The following is a 22,995-nucleotide window of genomic DNA, read 5'->3' on the forward strand; positions in this document are numbered from 1 at the left end:
TTAACTGTGTCGAAAGCTGCGGAGAGGTCGAGCAGAATAAGGGCTGAAGTAGTGTTTTAGTCTGCGTTAGTTTTGAGGTCGTCCCAGATGGATAGTAGTGCTGTTTCCGTTCCTCTCGCTGGTCTGAAACCGATTTGAGCTTGGTCCAGCAGGTGGTGTTTTTCTACGTGTTGTTGGGTTAGATTATATGCGTAGGTTTCTAGAAGTTTCGCTGGGTAGGGGATGTTAGAGATCGGCCTGTAGTTGGAAAGGTCATCTACGTCACCACTTGTGTTTTTTAAGAGTGGCTCGATGTATACTGATTTGAAGATCTTCGGTACATTCCCTGTTGATAGTGATAGATTTAGAAGGTTTCTGTAGTGTTCTGCTGGCGATCCTTGCGCAAGGATTGATTTGTAGATGTCTGGGGGACATGGGTCCATGGGTGATCCCGCTTTCTTGCTTCGTTTAACCAGCATTGCGAATGCCTCTGCTGATATTTCTGGAAAGCTCCGGAGTTTGTGTTGCGATTCCGAGTTGGGTTCGTTGGGTTGTATGTTGTGGTTGGTCGCTTTTGTATGGTTTGCCGGATGTCGTTGATTTTTTTTTTGAAGTGATCTGCCAGGTCGTTGCATAGTTTTTCTGAGGGGGTTGGGGTGTTATCACAGCCTGGTGGGTTTCTCATTTCTCCAATGATGTTAAACATTTGTTTTTGTGGGTTGGAGGCATTGTTGATTCTGTCATCATAATGTCTTTTCTTTGCCTTTTGAATTTCATTCTTGTATGCACAGATTTGTTTCTGGTACAGTGTTTTTTTCCCTGGGTTGTATTCTTTCCTCCATTCCAGTTCCATCTTTCTGTTTTCCTTTTTCATGTCGTTTAGTAGTGGGGTGAACCATTTTGCCATTGCTCTTTTTTTTGATGGGGTGAACAGTTTTTCCGGGGCGATCTCGTCTATCGTATCTGCAATCCATTTGTGCAGTATCTCTGCTTTGCCGTCTAGGTCAGCTAGCTCCAATTCTGTAGTTGAGGGTTTCGTTTAATTCCAATTGTTCGAATAGGTTGCTTTTTTTTACGTGTTTCCAGTTTCTTTTGGTGGTGGTTGTGAGTTTTGGGTGTTGGATGTAGGTTCGGGTAGGCAGAGTGATCACGAATGGGATGATGAGATGGTCGCTCCATAGTATTTGTATCGGAGGGGCCGTGGTGATGAGTTTTTCTTTTGCGAAAATTGCGTCTAGGGTGTGACCTGCCGAGTGCGTTGCTCGTTTGACTAGTTGTCGTAGTTTCATGGTGCTCAGTTGTTCAATTAGTGAGTTTTGGGAGTTTGCGTGGCTGTCTTCAAACCAGATGTTGAAGTCTCCCAGGATGATCAGGTGTTCGTGGTTGATGGCTAAGTTGGAGATGGCTTCTATGAAGTTATCGACGAGTGTTGCATCATATGTTGGTGGTCTGTATACCAGGATGAATGTGATGTTGGTTTTTGGGCTCGCTGTTAGGTGTATTACCATGGTTTCGCAGTTGAGGATGTTGAGTGGTTCGTCAGTTTTTATTTTCAGGTGTTCTTTGAATGCTATAGCGATGCCTCCTCCTTTTTTGTTTTTTCTGTTTATTTGTAGGCATTTGAAGTCTGTTGGAAGGCAGCTTTGGAGTGTGATTTTGTAGTTGTCGTCCAGCCATGTTTCTGTGATGAACAGGATGTCAATGCTGTTGTCGTCGAGGTCGAAGATCTCTGTTGAGTGTTTTGACATGGATCTTGCGTTTATAAGGTTGCAATGAAGTTTGGAGGTGTTGTTAGGTTTGGGTTTTGTCGGGGTTGTCTTCCGCCCGGTGTTGAGGTTTCCTTCTTGGTCGGCCACTTGTTGGGCTGGAGGGTTTGGGATATCTGCATCTTCGAAGAGTTCTTCTAGGTTTTGTCTTGGGTTCCGTGTGTTTTCATCAGGTTCGTCTTCCGGGGGTTTTGGTTGTTGATTGGAGGTTCCTCTCTCTTTGGTGATGTAGGGTGTTATTGGGTCGCTCGTCTGTATGTTGTTTGTTTTGGTCATCCTTCTTCTACTTGCTTGTGTTAGGTTGATTGACGTTGCTGCTTCTGATGTTGGGTTGGATTGCTGTGGTGGCCAGTTGTCTGTGAGGTATGGAGTTAGATAGAGGGATTTGTCTCTTCTCTCAGAGTCCCTTCGGTTTGCGTTCCTGTCTGTGGCGATCCAGTCTGTGGTTGTTCTAGGTTGCTGTTCTGCCGTGTTTGTTCTTTCGTCTCTTCGTCTTTTCCTCGGTATTGGTCGTTTGCGCGGCATCGTAGGATTGATAATTGTTTAGTCTTTGTTTGGTTACGTCTAGTTGGTCCTGTTTTGGACCAGTTGTCTTGTGATGTAGTGGCTGGTGAGGGGGTGTCCGCTACTAGTTTGGCTCCGTCTATGGGTGGTATTCCGGTTGGGTTGATCGCTCGTTCAGTCGCTGTCCTAGGAGGGGAAGTGGGTGGGGGGAAGTGGGGTGGGAAGGGTTATTAAGCTGGGTATTATCGGTGGCTCACTTTAACTGTTCGTCTCCCTAGGTGGCCTATCAATGCAGTTTGGGGTCACACAATGCACCTTGGTCACGGGGCCCCGCCAAGTCCGAGGCACCTGGACGGTGGGAGAGAGGCCCAACAATTCAGTCTGGAGATCACACAATGCAACCCGGGCACGGAGGCCCTGCCAAGTCTGAGACACCTGTATAGTGGGAGAGAGGCCCAACAGTGCAGTTTGGGATCAAACCTAATGCAATTTGGGCATGGAGGCCCTGCTATCAATGCAGTTTGGGATCAAAACCTAATGCAAAATTTGGGCACAGAGGCCCAGCTATCAGTGCAGTTTGGGATTACACAATGCAATTTGGGCACGGGGGCCCTGCCAAGTTTGAGACACCTGTACAGTGGGAGGGAGGCCTAACAGTGCAGTTTGGGATCAAACATAATGTAATTTGGGCACATGGGCCCAGCTATCAATGCAGTTTGGGATCACACAGTGCAATTTGGGCACAGAGGCCCTGATAATTTTGAGACACCTGTATAGTTGGAGAGAGGCCCAACAATGCAATTTGGAGATCACACCATGCAATTTGGGCACGGAGGCCCTGCTAAAATTGAGACACCTGTACAGTGGGAGTGAGGCCCAGCAATGCAGTTTGGGAACATACAATGCAATTTGGGCATGGAGGCCCCGCCAAGCTTGAGACACCCGCGCAGCGGGAAAGAGGCCTAACAATGCAGTTTGGGAATACACAATGCAATTTGGGCGCGGAGGCCCCGCTAAGTTTGAGACACCTGTACAGTGGGAAAGGGGCCTAACAATGCAGTTTGGGAATACACAATGCAATTTGGGCGCGGAGGCCCCGCTAAGTTTGAGACACCTGCACAGTGGGAAAGAGGCCTGACAATGTAGTTTGGGAATACACAATGCAAATTGGGCGCGGAGGCCCCGCTATGTTTGAGACACCTGTACAGTGGGAAAGAGGCCTAACAATGCAGTTTGGGAATACACAATGCAATTTGGGCGCGGAGGCCCTGCTAAGTTTGAGACACCTGCACAGTGGCAAAGAGGCCTAACAATGCAGTTTGGGAATACACAATGCAATTTGGGCGCGGAGGCCCCGCTAAGTTTGAGACACCTGTACAGTGGGAAAGAGGCCTAACAATGCAGTTTGGGAATACACAATGCAATTTGGGCGCGGAGGCACCGCTAAGTTTGAGACACCTGTACAGTGGGAAAGAGGCCTAACAATGCAGTTTGGGAATACACAATGCAATTTGGGCGCGGAGGCACCGCTAAGTTTGAGACACCTGTACAGTGGGAAAGAGGCCTAACAATGCAGTTTGGGAATACACAATGCAATTTGGGCGCGAAGGCCCCGCTAAGTTTGAGACACCTGTACAGTGGGAAAGAGGCCTAACAATGCAGTTTGGGACTACACAATGCATTTTGGGCACGGAGGCCCCGCTAAGTTTGAGACACCTGTACAGTGGGAAAGAGGCCTAACAATGCAGTTTGGGAATACACAATGCAATTTGGGCGCGGAGGGCCCGCTAAGTTTGAGACACCTGTACAGTGGAAAAGAGGCCTAACAATGCAGTTTGGGAATACACAATGCAATTTGGGCGCGGAGGCCCCGCTAAGTTTGAGACACCTGCACAGTGGGGAAGAGGCCTAACAATGCAGTTTGGGAATACACAATGGAAATTGGGCGCGGAGGCCCCGCTCTGTTTGAGACACCTGTACAGTGGAAAAAAGGCCTAACAATGCAGTTTGGGAATACACAATGCAATTTGGGCGCGGAGGCCCTGCTAAGTTTGAGACACCTGCACAGTGGCAAAGAGGCCTAACAATGCAGTTTGGGAATACACAATGCAATTTGGGCGCGGAGGCCCCGCTAAGTTTGAGACACCTGTACAGTGGGAAAGAGGCCTAACAATGCAGTTTTGGAATACACAATGCAATTTGGGCGCGGAGGCCCCGCTAAGTTTGAGAGACCTGTACAGTGGGAAAGAGGCCTAACAATGCAGTTTGGGAATACACAATGCAATTTGGGCGCGGAGGCTCCGCTAAGTTTGAGACACCTGTACAGTGGGAAAGAGGCCTAACAATGCAGTTTGGGAATACATAATGCAATTTGGGCGCAGAGGCCCCGCTAAGTTTGAGACACCTGTACAGTGGGAAAGAGGCCTAACAATGCAGTTTGGGAATACACAATGCATTTTGGGCACGGAGGCCCCGCTAAGTTTGAGACACCTGTTCAGTGGGAAAGAGGCCTAACAATGCAGTTTGGGAATACACAATGCATTTTGGGCACGGAGGCCCCGCTAAGTTTGAGACACCTGTACAGTGGGAAAGAGGCCTAACAATGCAGTTTGGGAATACACAATGCAATTTGGGCGCGGAGGCCCCGCTAAGTTTGAGACACCTCCACAGTGGGAAAGAGGCCTAACAATGCAGTTTGGGAATACACAATGCAAATTGGGCGCGGAGGCCCTGCTATGTTTGAGACACCTGTACAGTGGGAAAGAGGCCTAACAATGCAGTTTGGGAATACACAATGCAATTTGGGCACAGAGGCCCTGCTAAATTTGAGACACCTGCACAGTGGCAAAGAGGCCTAACAATGCAGTTTGGGAATACACAATGCAAATTGGGTGCGGAGGCCCTGCTAAGTTTGAGACACCTGTACAGTGGGAAAGAGGCCTAACAATGCAGTTTGGGAATACACAATGCAATTTGGGCGCGGAGGCACCGCTAAGTTTGAGACACCTCCACAGTGGGAAAGAGGCCTAACAATGCAGTTTGGGAATACACAATGCAAATTGGGCGCGGAGGCCCTGCTATGTTTGAGACACCTGTACAGTGGGAAAGAGGCCTAACAATGCAGTTTGGGAATACACAATGCAATTTGGGCACAGAGGCCCTGCTAAATTTGAGACACCTGCACAGTGGCAAAGAGGCCTAACAATGCAGTTTGGGAATACACAATGCAAATTGGGTGCGGAGGCCCTGCTAAGTTTGAGACACCTGTACAGTGGGAAAGAGGCCTAACAATCCAGTTTGGGAATACACAATGCAATTTGGGTGCGGAGGCCCCGCTAAGTTTGAGACACCTGTACTGTACAGTGAGAAAGAGGCCTAACAATGTAGTTTGGGAATACACAATGCAATTTGGGCGCGGAGGCCCCGCTAAGTTTGAGACACCTGTACAGTGGGAAAGAGGCCTAACAATGCAGTTTGGGAATACACAATGCAATTTGGGCGCGGAGGCCCCGCTAAGTTTGAGATACCTGCACAGTGGGAAAGAGGCCTAACAATGCAGTTTGGGAATACACAATGCAATTTGGGCGCGGAGGCCCTGCTAAGTTTGAGACACCTGTACAGTGGGAAAGAGGCCTAACAATGCAGTTTGGGAATGCACAATGCAATTTGGGCGCGGAGGCACCGCTAAGTTTGAGACACCTGTACAGTGGGAAAGAGGCCTAACAATGCAGTTTGGGAATGCACAATGCAATTTGGGCGCGGAGGCCCCGCTAAGTTTTAGACACCTGTACAGTGGGAAAGAGGCCTAACAATGCAGTTTGGGAATACACAATGCATTTTGGGCGCGGAGGCCCCGCTAAGTTTGAGACACCTGTACAGTGGGAAAGAGGCCTAACAATGCAGTTTGGGAATACACAATGCAATTTGGGCGCGGAGGCCCCGCTAAGTTTGAGACACCTGTACAGTTGGAAAGGGGCCTAACAATGCAGTTTGGGAATACACAATGCAATTTGGGCGCGGAGGCCCCGCTAAGTTTGAGACACCGGCACAGTGGGAAAGAGGCCTGACAATGTAGTTTGGGAATACACAATGCAAATTGGGCGCGGAGGCCCCGCTATGTTTGAGACACCTGTACAGTGGGAAAGAGGCCTAACAATGCAGTTTGGGAATACACAATGCAATTTGGGCACGGAGGCCCTGCTAAGTTTGAGACACCTGCACAGTGGCAAAGAGGCCTAACAATGCAGTTTGGGAATACACAATGCAAATTGGGCACGGAGGCCCTGCTAAGTTTGAGACACCTGTACAGTGGGAAAGAGGCCTAACAATGCAGTTTGGGAATACACAATGCAATTTGGGTGCGGAGGCCCCGCTAAGTTTGAGACACCTGTACAGTGGGAAAGAGGCCTAACAATGCAGTTTGGGAATACACAATGCAAATTGGGCGTGGAGGCCCCGCTAAGTTTGAGACACCTGCACAGTGGGAAAGAGGCCTAACAATGCAGTTTGGGAATACACAATGCAATTTGGGTGCGGAGGCCCCGCTAAGTTTGAGACACCTGTACTGTACAGTGAGAAAGAGGCCTAACAATGTAGTTTGGTAATACACAATGCAATTTGGGCGCGGAGGCCCCGCTAAGTTTGAGACACCTGTACAGTGGGAAAGAGGCCTAACAATGCAGTTTGGGAATATACAATGCAATTTGGGCGCGGAGGCCCCGCTAAGTTTGAGATACCTGCACAGTGGGAAAGAGGCCTAACAATGCAGTTTGGGAATACACAATGCAATTTGGGCATGGAGGCCCCGCTAAGTTTGAGACACCTGTACAGTGGGAAAGAGGCCTAACAATGCAGTTTGGGAATACACAATGCAATTTGGGCGCGGAGGCCCCGCTAAGTTTGAGACACCTGTACAGTGGGAAAGAGGCCTAACAATGCAGTTTGGGAATGCACAATGCAATTTGGGCACGGAGGCACCGCTAAGTTTGAGACACCTGTACAGTGGGAAAGAGGCCTAACAATGCAGTTTGGGAATGCACAATGCAATTTGGGCGCGGAGGCCCCTCTAAGTTTGAGACACCTGTACAGTGGGAAAGAGGCCTAACAATGCAGTTTGGGAATACACAATGCATTTTGGGCGCGGAGGCCCCGCTAAGTTTGAGACACCTGTACAGTGGGAAAGAGGCCTAACAATGCAGTTTGGGAATACACAATGCAATTTGGGCGCGGAGGCCCCGCTAAGTTTGAGACACCTGTACAGTGGGAAAGGGGCCTAACAATGCAGTTTGGGAATACACAATGCAATTTGGGCGCGGAGGCCCCGCTAAGTTTGAGACACCTGCACAGTGGGAAAGAGGCCTGACAATGTAGTTTGGGAATACACAATGCAAATTGGGCGCGGAGGCCCCGCTATGTTTGAGACACCTGTACAGTGGGAAAGAGGCCTAACAATGCAGTTTGGGAATACACAATGCAATTTGGGCGCGGAGGCCCTGCTAAGTTTGAGACACCTGCACAGTGGCAAAGAGGCCTAACAATGCAGTTTGGGAATACACAATGCAAATTGGGCGCGGAGGCCCTGCTAAGTTTGAGACACCTGTACAGTGGGAAAGAGGCCTAACAATGCAGTTTGGAAATACACAATGCAATTTGGGTGCGGAGGCCCCGCTAAGTTTGAGACACCTGTACTGTACAGTGGGAAAGAGGCCTAACAATGCAGTTTGGGAATACACAATGCAATTTGGGCGCGGAGGCCCCGCTAAGTTTGAGAAACCTGTACAGTGGGAAAGAGGCCTAACAATGCAGTTTGGGAATACACAATGCAATTTGGGCGCGGAGGCCCCGCTAAGTTTGAGACACCTGTACAGTGGGAAAGAGGCCTAACAATGCAGTTTGGGAATACACAATGCAATTTGGGCATGGAGGCCCTGCTAAGTTTGAGACACCTGTACAGTGGGAAAGAGGCCTAACAATGCAGTTTGGGATTACACAATGCAATTTGGGCACGGAAGCCCTACTATAAATGCAGTTTGGGGGAATGGGCGGTAATTACATTGATCGACGACTAGTGGTCAGGTATCTAGGGTAGAGTTGTACCTCTCCCCAACCCAAGCCACCCTACCTTACAGGTCCTTGTAGTTGCTGGTTGACGGCTGGCCACTGGGTTGGCTTCCCCTGCGGACACCTGCTGACACTTCCTGGAGCCGCCTCTGTTGGAGCCGCCCTTGGCCTTGGGGCCCTTAGCCGCAGGGGGCTGCCCTGGGAGGACCAGTGATGAAGGGCTCGAGACCCAATCAGAGCGGGGTGGGCGGGTTGGGAGGTGGGAGGGGAGCGCAGACCAGGAAGAGGGTGCGGGGTGGGAGAGGGACGCTTGGTGGGCCTGGGGGCCTAGTTTAGGCCAAAAGAATATCTGAGTGCCCAGAGATGGGCTTCCTCACCTCGCGCCGGCCGCCTGCACTGGATGCAGCGGCCGGTGTGCGGAGGGTCGATAGACCCTTTCAACCAGGGCTCGAGGCCCAATCAGAGTGGGGTGGGCGGGTTGGGAGGCGGGAGGGGAGCGCAGACCAGGAAGAGGGTGCGGGGTGGGAGAGGGACGCCTTGTGCGCCTGGGGGCCTGGTTTAGGCCAAAAGAATATCCGAGTGCCCAGAGATGGGCTTCGTCACCTCGCGCCGGCCGCCTGCACTTGGATATGAACAATTTATTTTGACTTACTTGCTTTTCTGACAACCAACAAGTTAATCATATATAATGATGTGTTGTTTTTTCTGTTTTTTCTTTTGTTTCTTTTGTCCTCTTTATCCTGAGTCTCTGCTATTGTACCATGCTGAAATGTGTGATGTTTTACATTTCCTTGGATCATGTTATCATCCTACTGTATCAATCTTTCGATTGAAATTGTGAGGAATTTGTCCATGCGCGTGGTGGGTGTGGGCTTGCCTGGGCATTTTTGAAATTTTTAAATAAATTGATGTTGGTAGACATACCTCAGGAAAATGTTTGGGGCTAATCCAAACACGTTTTCCTATGTTCCCAACACAACAAAAGCATACGACTGTGTACACCAGGCTGAACACAGCCTACAGGTACTATCCAACCCTGGAGGACCAGATTCCGCCTACCATGGATACCCTGATTAACTGACAAAGGCCCCATGGAACTGCCCTGCTCTTTTGTTTAGGACCTGAAGCTGGTGGAAGTGATTATTATATCAGTAGAGGATACTTCAAACTGGCCGCCAGGGGGCCTGGCTGTAGAGTATAGCAAAGGAGACTGGAAACCCAACAACCTTTCATATGTCTACAACAGGAAGTGACAATCAAAACACGCTCTTCCTTTGTTTTATAAGAAAGTTAGCCACTGGCTGACATTCCGTGATACCTTCAATAACCAACTGGTGTGACCAACATTTGGATGTTCTACATTTTCTCATATTTACAGCAATAATTGAAACTTTCTTATCAAACAAAGGAAGAGCGCGTTTTGCGTCTCACTCCCTGTTATAGATTTTCTATTTTACCAGGCATTAGTGGCTATGCCTGGCCCGACGTCTGCAACGCAGCTCAATCCTAATACTAATGTGAGGTGTGCAGAGCGCATGCACAGGCCCTTTACCTACTCTTCTTGTATTTGTAACCTTTCATATGTGACTGTGTCAACCTGAAGCCATTTCCCGCCTCATGGTGTCAATGAAAGTAAACTGTCTATGGTGCCTTGAAACACCTTTTGTTGTATAGGCACCATACAAATATACAATAAATAAATCCAATGAACTGACATATCTGGGTCTATTGTTGCTGTAGGCCACCCCCACTAGGGGGACCCCATTCATGAGGTATGAGAATGTGGTTTGCAGGTGCCAGAGTCTTGCCGCAGCTTCAATGGAGACCTGCTCCTTTAAACAGGACTGCATAGGGAGGACCATTAACCAGAGAGACCCTTTGATCACAACAGACAGGCAGATGGGTGGGACTTAGTATCGCAGGAGTGATCCCAGAACTCTTTCTGTTGAGAGGAGGTTTCTGCCATATTGGTTCTGGTACACCCCTTTTTCCTGTTTCACCCCTTTATCTTTTCCTGTATCAAGGCACTCCGGTGTTAAAACCTCACACATACCAAACATTGTTGGTAGGGGCCCCAGGATTGGTTTACTATGTTAAGCTCAACCAGCATCAATCACTGTGGCCCACTTGGCTTTAAAAGAGGGCTGGAGCCCCTCTTTAAGGAGATCATCTGAAGACTTCACAAGATGTTATCCTTGAACCCTGGTTGAAGGTAACGTCTGCCTTACAGCTTCCACCAGTGAAGGAAGTCCAGGACATCCAAAGAGGGAAGCAACAATCCCTGAGATCCCTCTGGAGAATGACAAGAGGAAATATACATTCTTAAACAGATGGTGAAGGGTACTGTGGAGAATCTGGACCTGCTTCCTTAACTGTGAAATCTACACTGGTGATGTTTAGTTGCCTTATTGACTGTGAAAGTTGCCTGTGACAAAACTAGAGCTGCTTTCCAGCAAGATTCTCTGATTTCCAGACACTAACTTCTTTCGTATTCTCAGCTATATCCTAACGCTAATGCTTGCTTTGTACTGCTGAGACTTGTTGCCTTGCAGGACTCCTCCGCCTTTTCCTATGTTTTCCAATTACTTTTAAAATAACTCTATGTACAAGGATTTAGTTTCCTACTAATACTCCAACTAAACTCAGTATTATCTTTAACTTAGTATAAGAATAATGTTCTGGACAGGCTAGTCTGTGTGCCTGTCCCCACGCAACCAGGCTTGTCAGTCTTTGAAAATACTTTTCAGTCACTGAGCTTAAAACACTGTGCGTCTCACCTCTTCTACTGCAACTCCTGATTTGCTCTTGCCTTGCCCCTTTTCAATCACCGCTTCGGAGAGCGACACAGGGGAGCCTTCTTCCTTTCTCCATTTTCCACAGTTGATCACGACGATTGGACAGCGTTCACTTTCCCAAAAAAAGACTTTGAGCCTACGCAAACGGTGCACTGGATATTCACGGCTACCCTTCTTGGCAATCGACGTGTGCAGGCACAGTAACATAACACAAGTCCCTTCTTCAAATCTCTCTTGCGAGTCGGCTAATCCTACGTTAAACTGTTTACTCTTCCTACAACTGGATTATTGTACTCCGGATAAGGAGTACAAGGTAAAGTCTATTATAAACACTATTTAGACTCTTTTTAAATCTGGCAATTTTAGTGCTCATTTTACTGAAACCCATAACGTAGCTTAAAGTTGGAGTGGAGATTTCTGCTTTTACTGCCTTCCTGTGTACGTTTTTTCCTCCTTCTTCTTCCGGATGAAGTTTTTCTTCACTAAATTGTACTTCTGCCCTAAAAAACGGGAACTCAAACAAACAGGACTTACTCAAAGGACACATTTTAATGAAAGGCAGTTTAGAATGTTCTGCCTAGCCCTTTGTTCAAACCTTCATCCAATCGGAAGTCAAGTTCCTTTCCTCCATGTTGGCTTGAACCTACTTCAAAGTAAAATGCAGGAAAAGAGCAAATAATTATGTAAATGAACTGTAAATTGTACTAAAATGCATAGTGACTCTAGAGTGTATGTAGACTATTGTACCTATTGTTTACCAGGAAACCTGACAGCTGGCTCCACAAATGCCCTTACCCCCACCATGTAAGAACACCAATCATTTTGACTTTGCCCTTAAAGACAGCGAAAAATGCAATGCCACAGTAAGGAAAAATCTCCTTGCTTGCTGCACTAACACCCCCACCATGTAAGATCACTCATCATGTTGACACTGGACTTAGGTTCAGTAAAAAAGCCATGCCACAAGAAGCAAACATTCTCTCCTTACTGACTGAACAAATTCCCCTGCTCCACCTCCCCGATGTAAGAATATACATCATGTTGGCTCTGCCCTTATTGCCAGTAAAAAATACAATGCCTCAGTAAGGAAACACAATTCCTTACTGGCAGCACAATTACCCCTCTCCCCAATTCAAGAACACACATGTTGACCTTTACGTGAAATGGTGGAGTTGGAAAATGTCCAGGCTGCATGCCTCATTGTAGTATAAACCCCAGCAGCTTAACCCCCCCTCTACGTAGTAACACACACCAAGTTGGCTTTGCCCAGATATTTGAGTAAAGCATGCCCATGCGTATGTAACAAAATGCCCATGATGATCCAGTGGGCCCCAGTCTCGCATGCATGTGCACATTCACACCCATTCACCCACTAATCACTCACCCAAAACATTCACACTGCACTCTCATTCATATGTGGATGCACGCCTTCATGAACACACACACATAAATCCTTTTTTGTACCTGATTATCGATCAGTTTCAGAATCGATGCTCCTCTACAGGACTCTGACTCATGGACCCACACAGACAGAAACCGGGAAGGAGGTAGGGCTTCCTGTTTCTTGCCATGAACTGTGCAGCTGGAACGCCTCCTCACTGCCACCACTGAATATTTTGGGTGGGCTTTGCCTGCTCAGGCCCTACCTTGTCTACTCCCCTGCCTGGAGGGATATCCTGGATGCCATCCTCCAGAGCCAGTGCCATCCATTTAAATGCCAGGCAGCAATAATATGTGTGATACATTGCTGCTTCCTGGAAAGACATACTGCATGTGGTCCCTTGGAAAGAAATTGCTATTCATTCAAAAAGAAAGCTAGATCCAGAGTGGCAGTTTCCTTGTGACTGCAGGTTTATGCAATTTATGAGTTCTGCTTCAATTCTTTAAACGAGCCTGGAGGATAATGTGTGGCTGTTCATTTCCTACTTTTTGGAAGGTAGTGATGTGTGCTGTTTACTACTACCATTGCTAGCCCATGAAATACAAACTAGATGAAATGTGGCCGTTACATTGTTATGGCTTAAGTAACACATACCCAATGCATTGTGACCGTTCCATTGGTACCTCTTGGACGGATTTGCTGGACTAAAGGTGGCACCTCTCAGTTCAGCTACTGGTTGGTCATACTGAAATTGGGTGAATTTTAGTTGTGTTTCCATTCCTTGGTAGAGCAGGCTGGGTACATGGGCAACACATTAAACATCTGACTGTTTAATGGAGACTTTTATGTTTATTCTTCTGCCCTATTGCGTATGACTGTAATTCATTGAAGACTTGTTGTGATTAAGTTTGTCAAACAATCCCACACGTAGCATAGAGAAACCTTGAAGTTACAACATGTTGTTTTCTTTGTGTGTGTTTTCCCTCATCTAGAGATGCTGAACCGACAAACCCAGATTCACGGTAAAAATTGACATCAAAATGTTAGTCATATGAAGTTGCTCTTTTGGTTGTGAAGTAGCTATCACCTCTGACAATACTGCTTTTTTTATATACCAGTGGCAGCCCTGCGTACAACCGAGACAGAACATGCTGGGCACACAATTTCAACGTGTGCAACAGTTCCTCCGAGGCATTGAAGATGTGGCAGCATGGCAGTACCATTGCTTTCTTTGCGGAGAAAAGACCTGCAGGGTAAGCTTGAGTTTCCATGAAATGTATGAAATTGTCAACACACTTGGTGCTTTCTTTATAGACTCATGGGAGACACTGGTGAGTTCAGGGTGATCCTTTAATTGTCTACTTCCAGGAGAGGTTACTTGACTCATGTAAGTGGCACCTATATCACTTTCCCTATTTCCTATTTCTCTGAAGAGCGCCCTGAGGTGCTATAATATTTGACATCAACATTAGGAATTATGAGCAGGGATGTCATTTCACCAAAATGCCAGGGGTAGCGGAAGTGACATCATACGACCCTTGGCCTCTGATGACATCACAGGAAGTTGTGTCATTTCACCCCGTACTGAGTGACATCATCGGAAGTGATGGCACAACCTTTCATATCTTGACAAAACAGGAAGTGGCATCACGTAGCATTGCTCCTCAGTACACGAAGAAACATATGGTTACAATATCACTGTAATATACATTTCATACAAGAATGGATCACCATATGTAGCGTTAATATTAGTGTTTATATTCGAAATTAACATAGATTAGGTATGTATGTACACAGACACACAAATGTAGGGCCTGAGTAACAACACGTTTTTCAATAGGATTTACCCTTCTAAAATGCTTTTTTAAATAAGGTTCATAGTGTCCAAATTCATCAAATCAGCTTATAGAAAAACGTAGCACCATTTTATTTGGTTTTCAGAATGTGGGACAATCTGGGGGCCCCTTTTGTGCACATATCTAGAGAAGGGAAGATCAGAGTTCTGGCAATTTTTGGTGGCCAGTTGAGACTCATGCATACATAACCTTAGATGTGTAGAGCCAAGTTCACCCCTAGAGACGTATCTTGGTGCTGGAGACAGACTAACATTTATGAACACCATCCACAGGCTTTCTCATTAGGAAAGTTAGTTCGATCATTGACTTGCAAAGCGTTAGGGACATTTTAGGGAGGGAGTTAGTCAAATTAATAAATCGACCATTAAGGATAACAATTCATCTATGTCCCGCCTCCATTGTGGGCTGGGGCCACACATGCCCTTCTTGAAGAGTGCCTGGCTTTTGGAAGGCTCTGCCTGCAGCCTGATGCCACCTTCAATACACGTGGAAAGTCTGCCTTTTCCGAGACTTACCATAAGGGCACCACTGCTCACACCCCTCACTGGAGTAATGAGGCTACTACCAAGCTGTGTTATAACTCAGTAAGCAGGTTATTTATGCAACCAGTGTAATAATCTGCTTATTTATGCACCTATCCATTGGAATATGGTGGTGTTCTGTATAGCAGCCCTCACTGAAAAAACAAACACCTGGGAAACGATCAAAGTCCTCCGAATGTAAAGAAAATGTAACACACTCTTCCTTCACATCTCATCAAAACAAACTCGCCCTAATTTTTAAAACTGCGTTAACGCTGTTGCAGCCGTGCAGGTAATACATCCACGTCCATCTTTTGAGAGTTACTGTTTTCAACCCAAGTGTGTTTGCACGTTTTAGGTTTCTACAACTGCATGCCTCGCCAGAGGCAAGCTGTTTGATTGGGGAAAAGCAGCGTGAAAGGCTTCACAAAAAACGTAAATAAATATAGCAAATAACAATAAATGCCACGGCTTACAGCACACTACCGGGAAAAGGAGCAGAGTGAAGGTGGTGACCCAGTCTCTAGATTCTGTAATCTGGCGGTGGGTGTGCCTATATTGGAAGAGGTCGCTTACTCAAAAAGCAAGGTTTCCATTTATAACTATGTTTATAGGGATGCAAACTATCCTGATACACTCCTGTTGACATACAATGCAAGTTATGAAACCAAACAAATATAACAAAAATATAGTTTTTATTTTTAATTATCAAGAAAACATGTATAAAAATGACCTAAAAAAAGATCTTTGACTGAAGCATAGTAGGAATAAACAAGGAACAGGCAGAAAGTCTGATACAAAGCATTAAAATGTGGTGGGGTTAGTACGTGCATTTGTGCCTTTTTTTACACTACTATTCAAAAAGACACAAGGGTAGAACACTCTTATTAACAGAACACTGCTCTATCGAGAGAGAAGCCTATTAGAAACCTTAGGCTCTTGTGATAGTCGACATATGTTTTGGCTAATGGCAAAAGGAAGAATCAGACAATTTCACAATATGTCTTTTGGAAATGTAACCGTCTTCAGGAGAGAAAAAGGACTGTTCATTTCAAAGAGGTTTTGTTGTGTTGAGTACTTCTGGTTGACCGTACTTGTTTCAAATTTTAGCCCACTTAACATGAAAGTTCAATGAAAGAAGAACTTCTCTGAGTTATTTAGCATAAACCTCCTTAACTTCACAGGTGCAGTTCTGTTATTTGTATAAATCTGATGTGGTTGATTCTAATGCACACAGTCACGGTTTGTTCCAAAGAAAAGAACACTGCTATGCCAAAAATGGAGCAGCAAAGGGTGCCGAACGTCAAGTGTCCGCTATATTGCAACATTCACAGTGAGGCGTTAGCCGCCTCCGTTGTTGTTATAATTCGAAGATGTGTCAGATGTTCTTTTTGAGGCGCTTGCAAATTGCGGGTCGAGCACCGTTGGACAGAGGAATCTGGTTCGTTTGCTTCTAATTTCCAAATTTTCTAATTTTCTAATGTCTCGGGGAACAGAAGGAGTCCACTCAATTGTCGCGTTTACCACCTGTGTTTGCTTCTATTTCTTGGAGCATTTGATGTTGAGGAAGTTGTGCCGTTGTCCAAGATGTGACCAAGATGTTGTGGTCACTATTTTGTGTCCTTTTGACTTCGAAACTGTCCGTCAGGGATACAAGTTCTTTTGTTGCATAAGTATGGTCAATGATATGATTTGATATTTTATTTATATCGCGCACATACACAGGTGTTTCAGAGCGTGACCGGGCAAAGGGAGGGAAACAGGGGAGAAACAAAAACAATGATCTTACTAGGCCCATTGACATTGAGAATGTGCAGGTGCATGGGGAAGGGGAAAGGGGGAAGTGCATGGAAGGGGGGAGGAATTGGAAAGTGCAGAGCATAGGAGAGAACAAAATAAATAAAAGTCAAATGAATAAAATAAGGTGATAAACAGTGGTAGTGCAGCTGGTAAGTGGCAAAGTGCTAGGTTTTAAAAAACAAATATATTTTATTAATTTCCAACAAACAAAACATAACATAACCATCACACCTACATTTTAGTTACAAGCTTCTTAATGTACATTTGCATCCTATTTTGCTGTCCTCCCTCGTCCCCCTTATGACCTCGAGCTTCAGTTTTCCAGATTTCGCTTCACTTAGGGTCCATCCCCTTCACCATTCTCGGATGTGTCATATTCACTGGAATTAGCATGGGAGAGTCCCGACAGGGTGGCTAACATCTGTCTCCATGATATCAGAGGACCCACTTCGCTGTCCCCCCCTCTGCTGGCTGCTTCATACCATGCTACTGTCTCAGCGTCTGCCCATTTCAGGAGATCGTTCCACCATACCTCCAATCTGGGTTTGTGGGCTGCTTTCCAGCCCATGGCTATTCGCTGTTTGGCCAATATGTAAGCCAAGTTCTTAAGTTTGCTCACGTGTTTCAGGGTGCATGGCCTGGTAAATCCCCACATCATACATGCCCATACGAGTCCACCCTTAGCTTGATTCCCTTTTCAGATGGACGTTGCTTAATTTCCTCCCAGAATTTTTTCACCTCTGGGCACGCCCAGAACATGTGGATCATCCCAGCCTCCTCCTCCCCGCACTTGGGGCATTTTTGTACTACTGTGCTTCCAAATCTAGCAATCTTTTGGGGGGTCATATACGCCCTGTGTGTGACATATAACTGGATCTGCTGCAGCCTGGTGTTTCTTGACACTTTTTAATGATATTTCTGAGCTCTTTCCCACTGTCCTTCTTGCATAGGTTCTCCCGCTTCCTCCTCCCAGTCCCGTCTCAATTGGAGCAGCTCCTTACTCACTCTGTACCTCACCGGCTCATAGATCTGAGATATTTCATGCCCTCCCTCCGAGATGTCATACATTGTTTCTATGGCCGTATCCGGTTGTTCTGCCAGTGCTATTTCGGACCACGTTTCCTTCACCCGTTTAACAATTCTGGTATATTTGATGTATTGCCCCCTATGCACCCCAGTGTTATCTACTATCGTTTGGAAGTCCAGTGCCTTCCCCTCCTGCCAAATATCCCCCAGGTTTGCCAGGCCCACCGGTTCCCAGTGTTAACGGATCCCTTTTCTCAACTGATCGTCCGTCCCGCAGAGCGCCACTAGTGGCACCTGCGGGGAGCCTGGAGCCGGGTTGCCCATGACTCGACACGCTTTGTGCCATGTCTTCCAGCCCAGTTCCAGCAATCTCGGTCGCCCCTGCAGTCTTGGTTTGGGTAGCCATATCAATACCTTTAGGAAGTAAGGGTCACAGTCACCCTTAGCAGTCTGGAATCTGCTGTCTCCTCTTCTGACAGCCACCTAGTGACGTATTGTAGTTGTCCTGCCAAGTGGTATATTTCGAAGTTCGACAAGTTTATACCCCCTCTGTCGTACGTGCTTTGTAATTTCCATAGGGCCACCCTGTTTCTGGAGTTATGCCACAAGAAGCCTCTGCATAAGCTATGGAGCCCAGTGAAAAAGCGTTTGGGTAACATGTGTGGGATATTTGCAAAGAAGTGCAGGAGCCTGGGCAGGACCACCATCTTGAGCAAGGCCGCCCTTCCCATCATGGCCAGGAGGAGCTTCGCCCAGAACCTCATGCTGTTCTCGATGCCTTCTACTGCCCTTTCCGTGTTATATTTGTGATCATCTTCTGTCTTGTGGTATATGTTTATCCCCAAGTATCTAAATGTGTTGATCTGCCAGGCTACCTGCAGAATGGGCAAGCTCTCCTTTGGGACTCCTCTATATCTCCCCAGGGGGAACATACTCGATTTCTTGGGGTTCACCGCTATGCCCGATAGGGTTGCGTAGCGCCCCATCACCTCCAGAATATATTGAAGATTTTCTTCAGGATACCGCAGGTATAGCAGCATATCATTCGCAAACAATCATATCAAGTGCGTTCCCCCTTTGTTGCGGACCCCTATTTCTTCATACTGCTGTCTCAGGTAGATCGCCAGTGGTTCCAGTGCAAGGATATACAACATCGGGGACCACGGGCAGCCCTGTCTGGTGCCTGTGCTGAGTTGCCATTTGGCTGAAATTATCGCTCCCGTTTTCACCTTAGCTGTTGGGGAGCTGTACACCATTTGCACCCATCGCAGGTACCCCGGTCCCATCCCGTATTCTTTTAAGGCCGCCATCAGCCAAGGCCACCTTATGGTGTCAAAGGCTTAAACTGCGTCTAGCGAGACTATTGCTATTTCACCTGGGTCGCCCTCTGTCTGTTCTATGATATGGTGGAGCCTCCTGTGATTATTGGATATGCTCCTACCTGGGACATATCCTGTTTGATCGGGGTGTATACATTTATTTATTATCCGCTTGAGTCTATTCGCCAACACAGACGTGAGAATTTTGCTGTCCTGTTTTAGCGTGGATATTGGCCGATACGATCCTCAGTCTGTACTAAGTTTATCAAGTTTGAGGAGTGGAATAATTACCGCTTCCCTCAGTGATTCCGGCAGTCTCCCTTTCTCGAAGGCCTCGTTTAGCATTGCCAATAGCGGGGGAGCACTTCTTGTCTATACGTTTTATAGAATTCGCTAGGGAGCCTGTCTGTCCCAGGAGCCTTACACGTGGGCAGGTGTATTACCACAGTCTCCAATTCCTCTATTGTAATTTGGGCGTCCAGGCTCTCCCTGTCTTCCTCACACAGTTTAGGTAATCCTATGTCTTCTAGCATTTCCTGGGTGTCCTGCGCTGCAGTTTCCGATACATCCTCGTAGAGGTGTTTGTAGAATCTATGGACTCCCTCGTTCACGCTCTCCTGTGTATTCCAAATTTGGCCCGCTTCTCCCTTAATCTCTCTAATCGCTGATCTTGATGTCTCGTTCTTATATAGCCATGCGAGCAGCCTCCCTGGTTTGTCTTCCTCTGTGTGCTGTCTTTCAATATATTTTTTATAATTCAAGTTGCATAACCTGTCCCAGAGCCCCCTGCATGCTTGTTGTAATTGACTTGCTTGTTTGTCATCTTCCTGTGAGGTGCCTCCTCTTTTCATGATTACTTCTAGTTTCTTTTCTGTCTCTTGTAACTCTCGCACTATACCTCCTTGGAGCCCTCTAGATTTGGCTATAGCCGCCCCCCTCACCACCACCTTAAAGGCTTCCCATAGGGTACCCTCTGACTCCACGCTAACGGTGTTGTTTTCGAAATACTCGGTTATCGCCTACCTTAGGTCCTCCCGGAATGCGGTGTCCCTCAGTGCCTCGGCTCTGAGCCTCCATGTTGGAATCGTGGCTCTAGGGGGTTGATGGCACCACGTCAGAGCCAGGGGAGAGTGATCCGATAGTATTCTTGCCTTATATTCTGAGCCCGTCATTTCCCCTGCCAATTCTGGGGTGGAAAATATATAATCCAGTCTCGTGTACAGGTTGTGAGGGGCACAAAAGGGCCTGTAGTGTTTTTGCTGCTGGGGTGGGCATGTTTGACTTTGTGTCCGATCTATCCATTTTAGGGTCCAGCGAACAGTTGAAGTCCCCTCCCCATATTACCGCGCCGCATATGATGGGGCTAATCTTTCTGTATAGTGTCTTAAAATAAGCCACTGTGTCTTGGTTAGGGGCGTATGTATTTATAATGCACAGTTCTCTGTTCTCTAGCAGCCCATGATCACCACCATCCTCCCGTCCGGCTCCGCCGTGGCCTGCAGCACCTGGAAGGGCACATGTGGCGTCACCGAGGTGATTACCCTCTGCCGTATACTGAGTACGTTGCTCCCACGCTGGTCCCTCTCCACTTTTTTTTCACCACTTCTTGTTTCTCCTGGGTGAGGTGGGTTTCCTGCAATAAGGCTATATCCACTTTTTGCCTTCTCAGATACACCATTACCTTATTCCTCTTCAGATAGCTATTGAAGCCCCTCACATTCCAGGTTATTTTTCTAAGGTCTCCTATTGTCATTACTATGCCATCCCCCTCCATGTCTCATCCCATGCCGCGCATGGGTGTAAGCTCTTGCCCTAAAAAATTCCATTCTAAGCTCCCCAACTATTCCCCCTCCCCCCTGCTCAACCCATCCCCAACTTTCCCTCCCCCCTCCCCATCCCCCAATCACCAACTGATGCCCAGCTCCATCCCTGGATCTCAGGCCATCCCGCATCTTGCTCCTTTCTTGGCTACTGCCGGTTCTAGGTGCACTGCGGGAAGTTGTCGCCCTACTGGCGATCCTACTACTCTAACTAGTGGGGGCAGGTTTTGCTCCGACTGAGATACTCCCAATGTGCAAAAGCTATACGCGCATCATGCCTTTTTAGTTAAGAAATATAAGCCTCTATATTCCAGTCCATCTATGTCCTTATAATATGATTATAGATCATTAGTTCTGCATATTATTAGCACCCCCTTATGGCTACATTACATTTCACGCTGCCGTTTCCCTCGAGGCTAAACGTAAACGTTGATTCGCTTATCCTGTTCGTCTCGCTCTGGCCCCTTTTCCTCGTCCGGGCAGCCCTGGGAATTCAGCCAATTCGTCGCCTCCTCTGGGTCCTCAAAAAAGTGGGCTTTGCCCTTATGTAAGACTATTTAAATCCTGCTGCCCTCAGTCGCTGTTTCACTGCCACATAGCTGAAGCGCTGTTTCTGCACCAGCATGGTGTAATCCGGGTACACTGTGACAGTTGCTGTTGCTCGGGTTATAGTCTTAGCTATGATCGCTCCCGGTTGCGGTTTCCGTGTCAGGGCTCTATGTGCGCGTTCCTCCGCAAACCCCTGGGAGAGCTTGCCTGCCCCAATTTCTTGGATCAACATGTTTTCGACCTAGGCTGTAGGGTCTGGTCCTTCTTTTCCTTCCGGCAGTCCCACCACGTGGATGTTGTTGCGTCTCACACGCCCTTATGCCTCTTCCGCTCGGTCCTCCAAGTTGCGTACTTGTTGTTTCAGTATGTGGATCTCCTCTGCGTTGGTAGTGCTGACTTCTGTGTTATTCGTAACCAAGCTCTCGAGGGTGCTTGTGTGCTCCGTCAGCTTTCTGACATCTTGTCTCAAGAGGTTTAGGTCCACACCCAGTGCATTGATTTTGAATTCCAGTGTTGCCCTGAGCTCCACTATCGAGGTGGTCCACGAGGCTTTCATATCCGTGATGGCCTGCAGCATCAGCTGATCCACCCGCGGCGGGACCGGCACGTCCTGTGGGTCAATTTTCCCCAGTGCTGCAGTAGCCGGAGATTGTGATGATTTCGTGAAAATGTCCATAGTTGGTTGCTTAGCCTTGGTCTTGCCGCTCTTTTGCGCCATGATCCTTGCTGTCTGCCTTTCAGCTTCTCCTTAATGCGCTGCTGTTCCCCTGGTGGCCTGTAGACCCTTTAATGCTGGCGGTTCCGTACAGTGTACAGCGGTGCTCTGCGGGCGTTTTCCCAATGCCCTTTCAAAGTGGGGCAGTTCGTTATTTGCTCGCACTTGCCCAGGGCTACTTTGCTTTTTCTTCCCCCTTCTTCATTTCTGAGAGGGGGGGCCTCCATCGTGGTGCTTCCTCCCTTTTTTCTGTTTCCCCCCCACTCTTTTTTTGGGGGGTCCCCCAGAGCTGTCCCTCTTTTGTCTACATTATTACTGTATGCACTGGTGGGGGGGCTCTGCCGTAACTTCTGGCGTTGTATTTTGTCCTGAGTTCCCAGCCTGCTGTAGGCTATGCACTGTGGCCCTCCTGGTCCTGGTCGGGCTTTCTGCTGATGTGAGCCGGGACTGCAGGCTTGGCCGCTGTGGATTCCAGGCCCTGTGCACCTCTTTTCAATGGTGGTAGTGGGTCTGCAGGCCTCTGCCTCTGGCGGGGTCCTTTGGGCAGCTTCCAATTATTATGCGCTTCCCTGGGGGTTGTGCTCCCTGCGTTTGCCGCTTGCTTCGGGCCCCCTCGTTTTGCGGGCCGTGCCGGGGTGGGGGGGGGGCGTCTCACGCTGCAGGAATTATTGCTGCATTTCGTTTTCTTTGGTGCCGCAGCGGCTCTCTGGGCTCCTTTTCTCCTGATGTGCGGCCGGGCTGGCACGCTTCTCTGCGCCCCCCCACCCCCTCGCCGCAGCTCACTGCAACACCCTTTGTTCCGTGGGGAGCCTCGTTCCCTTTCCCCGTGTGTTACAACTGTATCTTGGTGTGCAATGTATCACCGCCCGACGCTCCGGGATTTGGTTTGACAGTTTCTGAATTC

The 22,995-nt window shown here is 47.6% G+C and overlaps 1 protein-coding gene across 8 annotated transcripts in view; it reads left to right on the forward strand.

The window, feature by feature from the left end:
* The window catches only part of LOC138565957 (uncharacterized), a 1,066,445-nt gene that overhangs the window by 937,594 nt on the left and 105,856 nt on the right, over positions 1 to 22,995 (forward strand). For 7 of the 8 annotated variants that reach the window (XR_011301733.1, XR_011301734.1, XR_011301737.1 and 4 more), the window contains 2 exons: positions 13,478 to 13,507; positions 13,604 to 13,738. Coding sequence is in view for 4 of the 8 variants with exons in the window: in XM_069643053.1 (XP_069499154.1) it covers positions 13,478 to 13,507; positions 13,604 to 13,738 (165 nt within the window). In the remaining 4 variants the exon portion in view is untranslated. The remainder of the gene's footprint in view (positions 1 to 13,477; positions 13,508 to 13,603; positions 13,739 to 22,995) is intronic. The other variant, XR_011301735.1, reaches the window with a different exon arrangement.

Source organism: Ambystoma mexicanum, chromosome 2p, assembly GCF_040938575.1.
Source record: "Ambystoma mexicanum isolate Mex_15411 chromosome 2p, UKY_AmexF1_1, whole genome shotgun sequence".
In the NCBI taxonomy this organism is placed as follows: Eukaryota; Metazoa; Chordata; class Amphibia; order Caudata; family Ambystomatidae; genus Ambystoma; species Ambystoma mexicanum.